This window comes from Mytilus edulis, chromosome 5 (genome assembly GCF_963676685.1).
Source record: "Mytilus edulis chromosome 5, xbMytEdul2.2, whole genome shotgun sequence".
Taxonomy (NCBI): Eukaryota; Metazoa; Mollusca; class Bivalvia; order Mytilida; family Mytilidae; genus Mytilus; species Mytilus edulis.
The window spans coordinates 92,813,965-92,830,323 of NC_092348.1; the positions used below are offsets into that span (position 1 = coordinate 92,813,965).

The 16,359-nt window shown below is 29.4% G+C and overlaps 2 protein-coding genes across 4 annotated transcripts in view; both read right to left on the minus strand.

Moving 5' to 3' along the window:
- LOC139525559 (tRNA-dihydrouridine(20) synthase [NAD(P)+]-like) overlaps positions 1 to 16,359 on the minus strand; it is a 627,966-nt gene that overhangs the window by 266,468 nt on the left and 345,139 nt on the right. The window lies entirely within an intron of this gene.
- The window catches only part of LOC139524826 (E3 ubiquitin-protein ligase TRAF7-like), a 32,270-nt gene that overhangs the window by 7,960 nt on the left and 7,951 nt on the right, over positions 1 to 16,359 (minus strand). For all 3 annotated transcript variants that reach the window (XM_071319931.1, XM_071319930.1, XM_071319932.1), the window contains exons 2-12: positions 15,712 to 15,824; positions 14,457 to 14,603; positions 13,816 to 13,919; positions 12,654 to 12,775; positions 9,467 to 9,615; positions 8,292 to 8,376; positions 7,361 to 7,502; positions 6,871 to 6,975; positions 5,949 to 6,026; positions 3,126 to 3,212; positions 2,470 to 2,605 (exon numbers count right to left, since the gene is read on the minus strand). In XM_071319931.1, coding sequence (XP_071176032.1) covers positions 2,470 to 2,605; positions 3,126 to 3,212; positions 5,949 to 6,026; positions 6,871 to 6,975; positions 7,361 to 7,502; positions 8,292 to 8,376; positions 9,467 to 9,615; positions 12,654 to 12,775; positions 13,816 to 13,919; positions 14,457 to 14,603; positions 15,712 to 15,824 — 1,268 coding nt within the window. The remainder of the gene's footprint in view (positions 1 to 2,469; positions 2,606 to 3,125; positions 3,213 to 5,948; positions 6,027 to 6,870; positions 6,976 to 7,360; positions 7,503 to 8,291; positions 8,377 to 9,466; positions 9,616 to 12,653; positions 12,776 to 13,815; positions 13,920 to 14,456; positions 14,604 to 15,711; positions 15,825 to 16,359) is intronic.

Genomic DNA, 16,359 nt, shown 5'->3' on the forward strand with positions numbered 1-16,359 from the left:
CCTTTAGCACTCAAGATAAGAAGGTTGCTATGATACAAAGGGAAACAACTTTGCAAGTGATCTCATTACAATTAATATTATTTTTCTTAAACATTATCTTTGGTTATCAACTCAATCATAGTTTTAATTTTACCTACAGTGAGTTGCTTATAGGTGTTACTGTAAAACTTTACCAATAGCTCAACCTGTTTTTAAAATTGACAATACAATAAGGACATTTAAATTGACCAGTTGGTATTGTTAGATTTAAATCTACCTTGATGCTACCTGTAAAAAAATTTATTCACCTAACCCAAAGTTTCAGCATGCTTTTTTCCTGAACTTTTTCTTACCTAGGATTATTCTATTGAGAGATTTTTATTTTACTGTCATTCAAAATATTAGGAGTTATCAAGCCAAACAAGAATGACTATATCATATATGTTATTTTCTTGCAGTTTATTTAAAATTGCATGGCCTAAAATGCACTACATTTCATCTTAATGTTTGCATAGCCACTACTAGCAGTGTTTAATACCCTAAATAATCCAGTCATAATATTTCACTCACTTTATGAAACATCAAAATCATATTTGAATAAACAATTTCATTTATTTTTTTACACTGATATTTGACATCTCATCCAGAATTCCAAAGTTTTTAAATAATTCCCAATTTTATTCATTTTTCACGACTTCACTAGATTTTTTTCTAAATCCATAGTATAAATTCTGATTAACTTCCCATGATAATTTAACAGGTGCAGAATCTATACATAATTCAGAATCTTGTAAAAAAAAATTATCATTTCCATTACTATATTCCAAATAGTTATCCTCACTTTACAAATATTTTGTAATATTTTATTTATATTTTTACTATATATCACTTGATTTTTCTATATCCACAGTAAACATTTTATTTCATTTCCTATTATAAATTTCCAAATCAAACAATATTTGATCCAGAATTTTATAATGACTATTTCCAATTTCACATTCACTTAAAACATTTCCCCACGTTAGGAATATTTTAGAATATTTTACTTTCATTTTTCACTTTATCACTAGATTAGACTATATCCACTGCATTAATTCAACATTTTATTTCATTTCCAAGATCCCATTTAAATGGTAAATCATCTTAAGTTTGTAATAGATCCCAAATTAATAATGAATGTTTTTAAAATCACATTTAAAGCCACAGAAACATGTTGGATGAACTCACACTATATCTCCTACTTGAATTCCAGTTTTGAAATTTTTTAATCTTTAACATAACTAAATCCCATCGTATGAAAATTTGAATTTCCTTGAGCAAACACAGCATTTTATGCACAAAAGTCCCACTAATATTATAATAGATTTCAAAGAAAAAACACAGCAAGGTATACTCCAAACTTATTTTCGAATTTTACATGTACAACATCATATGTAAGCCCCACAAAACAGTTTTAATGAATTATTTCCTCCTTGATGTCCTTCATGACAATAAAATCTTGAAAAAAACACATCACATTTTAAGAAGCAAAATTGCTATAAAAAATCTAAGAAGTGAATTCAAATAAAATAAATCCAATATTGTATGCACAATGACACCAAAAGATTTCAAACATTGCAAATAATAATCCAAAATGAGAATCTTGAAGGGACATGTGAAGAAATGAACAACATATCCATCTGAAAATTTAAACTGTAAACACCTGAACAGCTATTTCTTGTTTCACTGGCAGCTGGACAATACTATATATAGGGTTAGAATTTTAAAGAAGCATTTAGTGTGTAAAAACAGTTTAATTTTCAAACATAGTAATACATATTTAATTTAATCTTTTACTGATTTAGAATTTTAGGTAAAAAATAGATAAATTATATATATCAGGGATTTAAAACAATGAAAACCAAAACTATTTTCTTCCCTATCAATTTTTTAATAGAATAATCCTAGGTAAGAAAAAGTTCAGGAAAAAAGCATGCTGAAACTTTGGGTTAGGTGAATAAATTTTTTTACAGGTAGCATCAAGGTAGATTTAAATCTAACAATACCAACTGGTCAATTTAAATGTCCCTATTGTGTTGTCAATTTTAAAAACCGGTTGAGCTATAGGTAAACTTTTACAGTAACACCTATAAGCAACTCACTGTAACAAAATATGATAAAATTTCAAACATACACCATCAATACCATAATAAATTATAACTATTTGAAGACATTTATGTTTCAGTTTATTATACAACTTTGTAAAATAACTAAAAGAGGATTAAATTTAATAACAGCATACATTCATGTGAATTTTAAACTGCAATCTGTTTTTGTTGTTATGTGTTTATTTTTGACACAAAGATAGGTACAGACATCAAGTTTGACTTGTACAGTTTATGTATGGTCTTTCAGATATAAAATTCCTTAAAAGTTTTTATAGTACATCAAATAATTCTCTGAAACAAACACAAAAGTGATATAAATATAATTTTTAAACTTTAATCTTACCAGCCACAACATATTTTGGTGTTACAGTAATAGAATAGACAGATCCAAATGTATGGTCAATCTTCCCCTTCAGATTAAATGGTTCTACTGTATTCCATATATCTATAGTGTTATGAGATCCGCTAAATAAACTGTCCTAAAACAATACATTGCATATATCTAATAAGAAAGTAAAATTAATGGTCTTTGTTGTTGACAAATCTTTGACTTCAGTTTAAAATTATTCACAAATTTTATAGACTAGAGACGATTTAGATCATGACATATTATATAGACACAGGTCTATTTTTGAAGGCTGTATGTTGCCCTTTATATATCTGTGATCATTTTTGATGTTTTTTGCTGCTCATTGGCATATACCTAACATTTCCCCATTAGCTCTTTTTCAATATATAGCCTAGAAAATAGACTTTATTTTGATTTCTATATTATCGTTGTAATCTTGATTCAATAATTTTAGAAAGTAAGACCTTCAAAATTCTGTTGCTTTTCTATCTTTTTAAATCTGACATCAGATACAGCTGAAAAATCCATTGTTGAAGGCTGCATGGTGACCTACTGTTGTTAATTTCTGTGTCATTTGGTCTCTTTGTGGAGAATTGTCTCATTGGCCATCAACCCACATCTTCTTTTTTATATCTATGATGTTTTCTTACCTTAGACATAGATAAAGCTAGAGCTCGAACCCAATGGTGTAATCCTGATATAACTGTCTTAAATGTTAGACTTCGGATTTCCCAGACCTATTGAAAGACAAATATAAGATTTTTCAGCAATCTTAATCTGCAGATTTGCCTTCTTTTTTCTACATACAGTTTATACTATCACTACCATGCATTCAATTGTTACTGCATAATGCATTAAGGTAGCACAATACAAAGATTTTGTTACTCCCAATCAGACAACTTTAAACTGATGTAATTCATTTCATCCTTCTTTATATTTTATAAATAAGGTACCAAAAGAAAGAAGAAAGATTAATCTTTCAAATTGTGATAATTTCATTATGACATAATTATTACATAATTAATTATTATGTAATTAGTTGCTATATTGTGATGTCCACACTTGAATGAATTTAGCTTCTTTGTTCTTCATAGCATCCCAAAATATTTTATATATTCTTGTACAACACAGCTTGACCTCCAAAACTGTGTCTCTGATTTCCAAAAACATCAATAGAATAAATTTTATACCCAATTGAATTTAGTGGTTTCTTATGAATTGATGTTGCAAACTTCATTGAAGATTTATGAGAGAATGAAATACAATAGGAAAAATCTGAGACAGAGTTTTGGAGGTCAAACTGTGTTGTGCACAAATCTATAAAATATTTTTGGATGCTATGAATAACAAAGAAGCTAAATTCATTCAAGTATAGACATTACAATATGGCAACTAATTACATAACAATTAATGATGTAATAATTATGTCATAATGAAATTATCACAATTTGAAAGATTGGTCCTTCTTCTTTCTTTTGGTACCTCATTTATAAAATTTAAAGAAAGATGAGTGGAATTACATCAGTTTAAAGATGTCTGATTGGGGATGAAAAATCTTTGTATTGTGCTACCTTAAATATGTATAAATTAGATAAAATAAAAGTTTATTTAAATAAGCATATTATACTGTAAATTCTTTAAATCTTTCATGTATAACCAGGGATCTCCATGGCCTGTTTAACGATGGAGCCCCGCCATCGTTCGAATGTCTTGCGCCATCGTCAAATGACTCGCGCCATCGTTAAATTGTCTTGCGCCATCGTTAAATTGTCTTCCGCCATCGTTCAAACTTCATCGTTTTTTGTAGCCCGACGCCATTCTTTTATCAATTATAATCAAATGCATGTAATTGCATAACCCTTAGGCTTTTTATGTTATAATCCAATACAGTTCTAACGCCTGAGGGATATCCGGATTAAGATCTCTAATTACTTGTACCTGAGCTTGTACAGGTAGATCAACAAACCAGACAGGAGAATACTATCTGAGGATAGACGATCCATTTGTCGAAGTACATGTAATCAACTAACTTTCAGCAAATGATTATGATCATTTAGATTAAATAAATAAATTAATAAATTAATCCAGTTACAAAGAAAACAGTTTAACAAGTCGAACACGTGCTTTATTTTGACTTACGCAATCAGCATCCCCCTTTTTTAAGAAGTACAAAATAAGACGCAAAACAGTAAATATTATTTCATCGCAAATAACTCGAGTACTGCTGTAACGATAATTTAGAATTACTTTAAATGTTTAAAAGTAAAAACTTAAATATTTCCTGTAAAGAAATATCGTATCTAAATTCCGAATTCATTTCGTATATTACAATCAAATTGATACATCCGCGTTTCCGGTTTCTATTCAGACTCGAAAGATGCATGTTGCACAGCATCAATTTTTTCAGATAAAGTCATTAAAAACCTTTTCATTTGTCAACGTTTGCTTTACAAATCTCTTTAACCTTTTACATAACCCGTACGAATTGTTTTGTTGCTGCACATCAGCCATACCGGTAATGGGCTCTGAATTTGACAGTGTCCACGAAAAATAAGCTCCACATCAGATGATTTTTAACCCCCATAACAATTACCAAAAATAAAAGAAATCTGCATGGGGACCTTCATGACAGCTTTTGGTCATTCTCGACTAAGGGGGGACCATGAAGACTTGGCATTTGAATGGTTAAAAACGGCAATAAATGAAAATATTGATACTTCTAATTTTATAATGAAAATTCAAATAAATATAATTTAAATAAGCAATGAATTAGCATGTTCACCATTCCTTGTATGGAGGGATAAAATACTTCCGATCGCGCTACACTGTACAGCGTAGACAAGGTTTGTAATGGTGAAAGTTCCTCCATGGTTCAATTTTCATCCATGGAGATCCCTGGTATAACAATACATTTGAAAGCAACATAAATGTATAACAGCAGAGGTTAAATATATCTCTCTAAAAAGTATTCATAAAATAGAAGAGAATTTTTTTAATTAAACACATAATGAATGAGGAATTTGGCTATTTTTTACATGTCTGTCTTTGTCAATTAAATGATCTAGATAAAATCTTATTCATGTTTTTACACATCCCATGCATTCATATTTTTGGTCAGACATTTCTAATGGAAGATTTGTCCAGTAAAGAGCTTCAGACACACCAAATTTATAAAGTATTATTTTCATTTTAATACCTACCTGATGACTTCATATATTCAGACATAGTCACAAATCAGAGTTCGCGAAAAGTGGTGGTCCTCAGGATTTTACCATCAAAATTTTGCTTAGGACTGACACAATTTTAGTATTTTTCAATCATGTCAATAGAATTAATAGTGAGGACCAGCAGATTTTCTTCAAGGACCAACAGGGAAAAAAAGATTTCGCCAACTTTGACAAATACTATTACATCAACTAACACATCATTTTCAGCATGAGGTTAAGAGTAGAACTTAGGTTTATAATAATTACCTTTATTAATGAAAATGTTGAGGTGAACAAATACTCTCCGGCTACTATCATGGCACTTATAATATTATCATGAGCATTCTAAAATAAACAAATACGGTAATTACTAACAATCATTATCATGGACCTTTTAATATTACAGCATTCATTAAATAGATATCCTAATAAGAACAATAGAGATCATGTTTTGTCTTTCTGTAGAAACCGCTGTTATAATAAAGGATGAATTTAATGGTACATATTTCATGACATATTTGCAAAATGAATAACTGAATAAGAACTCCTAGCATGCACAATTTTTAAAATAAATTGAAATTCAACAATGCATTTTCAAATTCAAAAATTTGTCATTTCAATAATTTTCATCATTTTTTCATAACCTTTGAAATAAAAATAATTTTGTTCTGAGATAGTCTGTTTTAAGTTTCTATATCATTAATTCAACACACAATTATCTTGTGAAAAAGTCCTAATAGTGAGAACACCAACTAATGGGTTATGTCCCCTTACTGTAGGGTTTCATCAGCAGGTTGAGTCAAAATAATAAATTGTGGTAGAATTTTTAGAATTGAAAATCTATTCAAATCATTCTTTTGACTAAATTTTGCCACTCAGAAGATAAAGGTGGAAGCACATTACTCAACCTCCACATTGAAACAACAATTTTCGAGCGTAACTGATGAGTCTTTTGCAGATGAAACGCATGTCTGGCACAAATACAAAATTGTAATCCTGGTATCTATGATGAGTTTATTCATAACTCTTCTACAGTGATCTTACCAATGATGATCACTTATTCATATTTTGATGACCAATCAAATTATATCATATTCATTTGTATTATAAAACATTAAAAATATTGGAAAATATCATCTTTGTTTTTTGCTTATTTTGTAAAGTTTGGTAATCTATGTATATTACATACCTCAACACATTTCTCTTCCTCAAATGTCTTAGCATTCCACACCCTGATAGATCTATCATCTCCAGCTGAATATAAACTGTCTTCATGTACTGCCATTGAATGTACCTTATATAACAAACACAACACATGATATTTCAAGGTCTTACTCCAATAAACAATGGCATAGAAGAATAAATATATACTGTAGAACGACTTAGTTTAACTTTTAAACATTAGAAGGAAGGATGTATCATGATAACATCATTTAAAGTCTTTGATTTATTACGAGTATTAAATTTTCGCTATTAAAAGGATTATTTTTTAATTCAGTGTATAATTGATTTTATGGTTTTAACAAATTGCACATAAGCCTGCAGTAAATTCATACTTTGTTGAGTATTCATGTTTCAGGTTTACCTTTGAAATTAAAAAAAAACTTATACGGTAATCCAATAAATAATATTAAATCTGCAGCAGTCAGTCATTAAAATCATCTCTTAGAAATACTCACTGTTCCTGTATGGCCTTCCATAGTTTTGATACATCCTTTAGCTAAATTTTCCATATCCCAAACTTTAATTGTACTATCAGATCCAGAGCTAAATACTTTATATCGTTTAGTAGCAAGGCACCAAACTATATCTTTGTGACCTCTGTCAAAAATGAAAACAAAAGTTGGGGTATGGATTTTACTCATTGTTGAAAGATGTATGGTGACCTATAGTTTTTGTGTCTCTTGGTCTCTTGTGGAGAGTTGTCTCATTGGTAATCATACCACATCTTCTTATTTTTATATTTCTCACTAGCAAATCTAAGGTCAGGCAAGTCATACCAATTCTAGCTCACCATGTTATAATATCTGACTATACAGTATGGGTTTTGCTCATTTCCGAAGGCCTTTTGGTGGTCAATAGTTGCTTACATCCATGTCAATAGTCCATTTTCATATTAATGACTTTTGACTTCTGAATATATATTTTTTTGACAGGTTACCTTCCCTGTGGTACATCCTGGTACTTGGTCAAGCAAGAGCAATGTAAATAAGTAAATTCAAGATTTTATTTGTTACAATTTTCATGAAAAGTTAACTGTTTAAATGCTTTCTATACATGACTAAATCATCGTAAAATAGTAAATTTCCCCCTAAATTACACCGATCATATATTTGATTATCCTTCTTATGGTTGCTCTTAATTGACAGAGTACCAGGATGTCCTACCACAGAGTAGGTAACCTGTTGAATAATTGTGAACTAGGAGTCCAAAGTCGGTAATATGAAAATATTCTATTGGATTATAGTAGATAGTTGCATTGTTTCATTTGCAAGAATACCACATTTATTTGATTATATCTTTAAAACTGTGGAAGTATTTTCATATTCATAACTTGTAACATTACTACATATGTCAGTTTCAAAATTATTCAATTATCTTTTGACTTACTTTAGAGTACCTATGCATTTAAATACAAATGGCATCTGCCAGTGTTCCTCTTTGATAGAACTTGAAGGACTTCTTTTAGTGCCACCTGAAAAAAGAAATAACATCGTCATTCATAAAATGCTGCAAATAAAATTTGGGAAGTTAGATGGCAAAGTTTCCAAAGATCTTATATCTATTGAATGTAAATTGAAAACTCTATATCTCACTAGAAAGACATTTGAATCTACCAGTTACTCTAATTTAAGCACCAAGAATGTAAAGGTAGAACATGTAATTATGAACCTATCAATTTGATTTTTGTAATTTTATTTCTAAAATTTATTTGAAGTAACAGTGACCATTCTGGTTTACCCATTTTTGAGTGAAATCTGGAAATAAAGGGAAGATTATCAAAAAGGGCAAATATATATTTTTACCTTTGAAAAAAATTTAGTAGTGCATATCAGCTTTTCATCCTAGGATGTGGGTTTTTTTTTTTTCCGAAATAGAAAAAGTGGTAGTTTTAGTCATAAAAGGAGTTCCTTTGGGAAATTGTATTGTCTATATTTACAGAATTGCGACCTGGAAGATGTTTTCCTTCTTTCAATATTTGATTATTTTTTATAAAAAAAATTGATGGGTAATCAATAAATACCAGTACATTTTCAATAACGCTGATTATTAAGATCTTTTTGCTTTGTATTATTTACACTTTAACCTCATGCAAGTCACATCAGTATGGTTTATATTTAGTATTTTATGGAATGGAGAATTGAAAATAGAAATAAATAGAAATTCTGAATGAAATACATTAATATAGTAGAAAATGAAGATAATTTGAGTAGTAAATAGTTCATGCTAATTTGGCGCTTGATAACATTTTTTGGAAGATACAAACATATATTTCTGAGAAATGAAATATTTTATACTCATTTTATAAAGAGAAGTATATAACAAAATCAGTAAATTACCAAATGAACTAGGCCTTTCATATCCTAGAATGATCAAAAAGTACAATACATTTAAAAATAACCTCTTCTTCAATGAACTGTTTTGATTCTATATTTTTTACATTTTCAAACCTTTTATTATAATTTGAAAGGATGTGATTATCAGAACATTTTTTCCCATGTAGAATTTAATATACATTGTATTACAACACTTATTTACTTTACTAATCATTGTAAATAACTTACTTAAATTACTAGAACTGTTTGACCTTGACCTAATACTGTAATCTCCTGTATTTCCGGGGGAAGTTATTGATCTTCTATTTCTTCCAGACATCAGCTGGTCAAGAGTGGACTGTAGATTGTCATATTTTGATTGTAATGAAGTAATTTCTCTGAAAAACAAAAAAAACCATAAGAATTTTTAAGAGTTTACCCAATAAGTGTATCTTATATACATTGCAATAACTGATACCGAAATACTTAAAGCTATATCACAGCTGAAAAACAATAAAGCTTGTGGCTTAGATTTTATAACTAATGAAATGCTAAAGGCAAGTGCCAATAGTTTAGTTCCATGTTATAGAAAATTATTTAATTTATGTCTTAAGACAGGAAAATATCCTGAATGCTGGGCTGAAGGATACACTCTACCCCTTTTTAAGTCAGTGGACCCAACTGATCCCTCAAACTACAGAGGCATCTCAATTACATGTGCAATTGGTAAACTTTTTAATACAATCTTAAATGATAGACTTGACAAATATTTATTACAAAACAGTCTAATTACTGAGTTTCAAATTGGCTTTGTTAAAAAGTCCAGAACATCTGATCATATGTTTTTGCTTAAAAATCTAATTGACTCGGTACTTTCCACAGGTAAAAAATTGTATGCCTGTTTTATAGATTTTAAAAAGGCGTTTGATTCAGTCATACATAGTGGTATTAAATATAAACTATTACAGATGGGATTAGGAGGAAATTTTTACAACATTATAAAGAACATGTACAATGTTAGCTCAACTTGTGTCAAAGCTGGGAAAATTTTAACTGACTCTTTTAGAGTTAAATTAGGGGTTCGACAAGGTGATAACCTAAGCCCTAATCTTTTCAAAATTTTTATAAATGACTTTCCATCATATATTGATAATGTTGATGATGATCTGATTTTGGGTGATACTAATATTAATTGTTTAATGTATGCTGATGATATTGTTTTGCTCTCTACCACATCATATGGTCTTCAATCTAAGTTAAAAAATGTTGACAAGTTTTGCTCTGACTGGTGCTTAAACATAAACACCAATAAAACAAAAATTTTAGTATTTAATAAGCAAGGTAGACTTATCAATGAAAAATTTACTCTTCAGCAAGTTGAACTGGAATGTGTACAGCACTACAAGTATTTAGGCCTTATATTTTCGGCTTCAGGAGTCTTCTCTCATGCAAGACAGGAATTGTACAAAAAGAGTCTAAAAGGCTATTATAAATTATGCAAAGATGTTATTCGTTCACATCCAAAAATTACTACCAGTCTACATCTATTTGATCACATGATCAAACCTATTTCTTTATATTCCTCTGAAATTTGGGGTACATTTAACCCAAAGAGTAGTAAATTTAGAAATGATATAGTCTTAGATAAAATTTATTCAGATCTTGAACCAGATAAATTACACATGAAAATAACAAAATTTATTTTGGGTGTAAACAGAAAGAGCAGCAATTTTGCTGTACTCTCTGAACTAGGTAGATTTCCTATTTATATTAGTATTGTGAAAAATTTACTGAATTATTATTTTAGAATTGAAAATATGCCTGAGGACTCTTTATTATATAAAGTCTTACAAACCTCTAAAGATTTAGATGATAAAAATCACAATAGTTGGTATAGCAGTGTCAGACACTTATGTAAAATTATTGACCTGCCTAGTAACTTTATTAATTTTAGTAAATACAAATTCAGAAAATGTTTACTTAATTGTTTAAAAGTATCCTATGTTAAATCTTGGGAAAATGCTTATAGCCAAAATAGCCAAGGAAAACTAAGAACATATTGTCAGTTTAAAACATCATTTTGTAAAGAAAATTATTTACATATCTTGAAAAATTTTGATTTGAGAAAAGCTATCACAAAATTCAGGATTTCATCTCATAGACTTAAAATTGAAACTGGGAGATATTCCAAATTAGAAGTTCATCAAAGAATTTGTGATAAATGCGATTTAAATAAAGTGGAAGATGAACTTCATTTTCTTATAGAATGCCCTGTATACTCTAAGGATAGAGATATGTTATTTGATCTGATATTTAAAGAATGTAAAAATTTTTACTCCTTGAATATGGTCAATAAATTTATTTGGCTTTTAAACTGTGAGTCTATTAATATTTTAAAACAACTTGGCTATTTCTTATCAAAACACCTGCCGTGAGTAAACATTTATAATATAACACTGGGATACTGTAAGTAATATTTAAAATGTCTAACTTTTTAAAGCATACTGTTTTGTTGTTTTGCTTTATTGTATTTGTAATTGTTTGTAACTATATATTGTCATGAATGTATATGCACTATGCCCCTTGTGGGTACCTCTTATGGAAATAAAAGATATTCTATTCTATTCTATTCTATTCTATTCTATTCTATTCTGTAAAATAAACAACATAAATTTATAATAACATAATAAATACTGATATAAGAGCAAACTTCCTAATGCTTGTAGATTAAAACTTTGGTTGGTTTGCATAAACATTTTCTCAAGCATTGTATTTATGATTGACTTCTGCAAATAACATAAACAGGCATGGTTAAACCTGTATACATTATATTTAGCCAACCAAAGTCTTAATCTACAAAAAAAATAAGAAATCAGCTCTTAAACTGAAATGAGCACATGTATAAAAGTTGTTTCCCTTTACATGAATATAAAAAAATGTATGATTTAAGACAAATTGGTCATAAAATCAAAAGCATTTCAAAACTCTGCCTTACCAGAGCTAGATATTGATATTTGTTGTTCACTGAAACAAAGATGTTAATCTTAAAAAAAAGCATTTTGGTCTGTATACATGGTATAGACATTAAAATCAAAAGTAAAATATCAAAACTATGCAATCTTAATTTCAAAAAGGTTTTTTAAGGGTACTCAATTTTGTTTAATCTACTTTATATGATACAACAAGAATGCATGTTGTGTCATATTAAGATAACATCTAGTCATAATTTAAGAATCAGAGCTTTTGATTAAAAATGAAATAATTCTGTTCAAAATACTGAAGAAATGTGTGATAAAAAAAATTCAATATTAATCAACATACCGGCATCTTAAAGATGTCATTTTGTAGAAACTACATGACACACTTTTCCAGTTGTGTTGTTGTAGATGTTTTATCGTGTTGATTTATATTAAAGGTGTCATATAATAGAATTTACCTGACACACGTTTCTAGTTGTGTTTGTATAGATGTTTTGCTACCCTCCAATAATACCACTTTGTTCTCTAATACATTAACATGATCTCTTAATTCCTTATTATTTTCTTCTAAAAGTCTGGTCTGAAAATAAAATTATGCAACTATTATTTGAAATGCTGTAGATGTGATATGACAGCCAATGCAATGAGACAACTATCCACTAGAGTTCAAATGAGATGGATGTAAGCAGTTAGAGACATCTCTACAGCCTTCAACAATGAAAAATACTCATACCATACAGTTGGCTGTAAAAGACCCTGACATGAAAAATGTGAAACAATCCAAATCAGAAAACAAACTATCTTAATCATAACAAATAATTTAGGAAAGACAACTAAGACAGACATGAACCAACAACAACTGAACAACAACTGAACTACAGGCTCCTGACCTAGGTTAAACATGTTCATCAAAGACAGCATTTTATATAGTTTAGATAAAAAATTAAGAATGATGTAAGAAGAAAAAAATGTCTATTAATCCTACCAAAATTACATCTATGGTTATTGGTTCTAGACAGATATCAGCAAGCACAATTTGACTGCTGAAAATTAAAAATAAGGGATATTAATTGGGGGGTTGGACTTATAGGATTTTTATTGATGTCAATCTGCAGAATACATCCCATATTGGCTTTTTATGTTCAAAATGTGTACATGGCTAGATTTTCTGTCTACAATAAAAAAAAATATCCCCCAACACTGGAAACACAGATTTTGTACTACATTTTGGTTACTCTATGTAGCAGTATTTAGGAGCAATACACAAGCCAATTAAATCAATTTAATAAGCTGATAAACTCAAACAGCATGTACAATCCAATATACCTTGCTCACTTTAAAATGTATATACAGTGCAACCTGCCTAATCTGACACCTGAGTATTCCAACATCCTGCTTTAACCCACACATTTTCATGGTCTCAAAATATGTCTATCCTTGAAGAAAAAACCTGAGTATTCTGACAATCTGTTTAATCCGACATTTTTTCTAGTCCCCCAGTGCGTCAGATAACACAGGTTACATTGTACATACAAAGTTTTACCTGTATATTTTTATGTTACTAATAATTGAGTTTGTGGTTTCAACAGGAATTGACTTGTATATTTCCCAAATATATACCTGTAGATTAAAATCTTTAATGCTAACACTATTCTGTAATCCTCTATAACCACAATGATTCAAGTGTTCTGATATTTGGTCTTTTGTCCCTGTAAACTCACATCCTGAAATAAAACACAGAGTTTAAAATTATTAAATGATTTTGGACCTATTATTGTTGATATAAAATCAGCCCTGTAATGATAAAATTAACGCAATAGACAAGCAATGATCATTTATTTGGAAAATATTTGTATTTTCTGTTCATATTCATAACTATTGCTACCAACTTATTTTTCAAATTGGTTTAAGTCTTTTATCAAATTACATCAAGAAAATTATAAAATTGTAAAGATAAGAGGCGGTCAGTCAACTGAAATTTAAAGGCTAAAAACAAACAAAATTATTTTCCACTTCAGTTTCATGACATGGTTATTTACTAGTCTTAGGTTGTTGGTTTAACCCCCTGAAAACTTTGGTTTCCTCCACAGATTCACTTACCCCTTTTTCTAAAAGTGCCACATCTATCACCAAATATTATGTACATCAAAAACTAGCAATCAAAAGATTGTAATTGGATAGAAATTACAAAAAAGAAACTGCAACTTAAGATTCTGAACTGAGTTTTCTTTTTCATTCAAAATTAAATGATAAATTCTTACCTTTGTTTCCATGACTACAAGGTAAATAAGGACAAACTTCTGTATGAGATTCCAGCTCTGATTTACGAAATCTCCCACAGTGAACCTCACTATTAGGGCAGGGTAAAGGTGCAAATGAACATTGAGATTCATGTTCACTTCTCTTACCTGTAAATGAATAGTAAGTAAATTCATGGTCAATATAACTACATTACCTTCAATAAAATACATGTTCTATGAGGGTCTGTATGGGGTTAACAGAATAGAGACTAAAATACATGTTCTATGAGGGTCTGTATGGGGTTAACAGAATAGAGACTAAAATACATGTTCTATGAGGGTCTGTATGGGGTTAACAGAATAGAGACTAAAATACATGTTCTATGAGGGTCTGTATGGGGTTAACAGAATAGAGACTAAAATACATGTTCTATGAGGGTCTGTATGGGGTTAACAGAATAGAGACTAAAATACATGTTCTATGAGGGTCTGTATGGGGTTAACAGAATAGAGACTAAAATACATGTTCTATGAGGGTCTGTATGGGGTTAACAGAATAGAGACTAAAATACATGTTCTATGAGGGTCTGTATGGGGTTAACAGAATAGAGACTAAAATACATGTTCTATGAGGGTCTGTATGGGGTTAACAGAATAGAGAACAATGGGCACAGATTACAGAATAAAGGAAAAAAAGAACAGAATAAAAGGCAAAAATAGAAAATAAAGAACAAAAAACTGAGACTAATGGATAAGAAGTACAGAATAAAGAGCAAATAAATAGTGAACAATGGGTGACAAATTAAGAAGAATAGAGAGAAAAATGGCATAAAATATAGAAATGAATGATGATCCCCCTCATTACCCTCTATTATCATTCTGATTATATACTTTTGAAAAATTTCCCAGTACATGTTATGTTGTAATATTGAGATTCATAATCAAAACTCTATCTTTGAAAATTAATATAAGTTCAGTAACATTACTTCAATGAAAGGTTAACTGAATTTTATGTCTTTCATTAATGTGCACTCCTCCTAAAAAACCCTCTCCCATTCAGAACTATAAAATGCAAAAAATCTTCTTACACTTCTGTTTTTACTGTATACATTATACATGTACATTGAATGATTGATACACATGTACAAAAAATGTATACAATATAAGCACACTTGTACATATATGTAAATATCAAAGGCATAGTGATACAATTATCATTTTATTAATATAAATTAAATTTGACTGTCGTAAACGTTTCATAAAAATTATACATTACCAATTTGTATTTTTTCTTGGCATCCACTGGGATCAGAAACAAAGTCTCCATTTTGTTTCATTACACCATATTGACAATAAATCAGTAGGTCTTCTATCTGGCCAACAACTAATCTAAAATGTGAAAACAATTATTAACTTTATTTCCTTATTATAATGTTTTATCTTAAAGAATAATCACACTATGTCATTGCTGACAGTAACATGTATACTGTAAATACAACAATATAAATCTTAAATTCTTCACCCTGAAACTGGACAGTGACATGTATACTGTAAATACAACAATATAAATCTTAAATTCTTCACCCTGAAACTGGACAGTAACATGTATACTGTAAATACAAGAATATTAATCTTAAATTCTTCACCCTGAAACTGGACAGTAACATGTATACTGTAAATACAAGAATATAAATTTTAAATTCTTCACCCTGAAACTGGACAGTAACATGTATACTGTAAATACAAGAATATTAATCTTAAATTCTTCACCCTGAAACTGGACAGTAACATGTATACTGTAAATACAAGAATATTAATCTTAAATTCTTCACCCTGAAACTGGACAGTAACATGTATACTGTAAATACAAGAATATTAATCTTAAATTCTTCACCCTGAAACTGGACAGTAACATGTATACTGT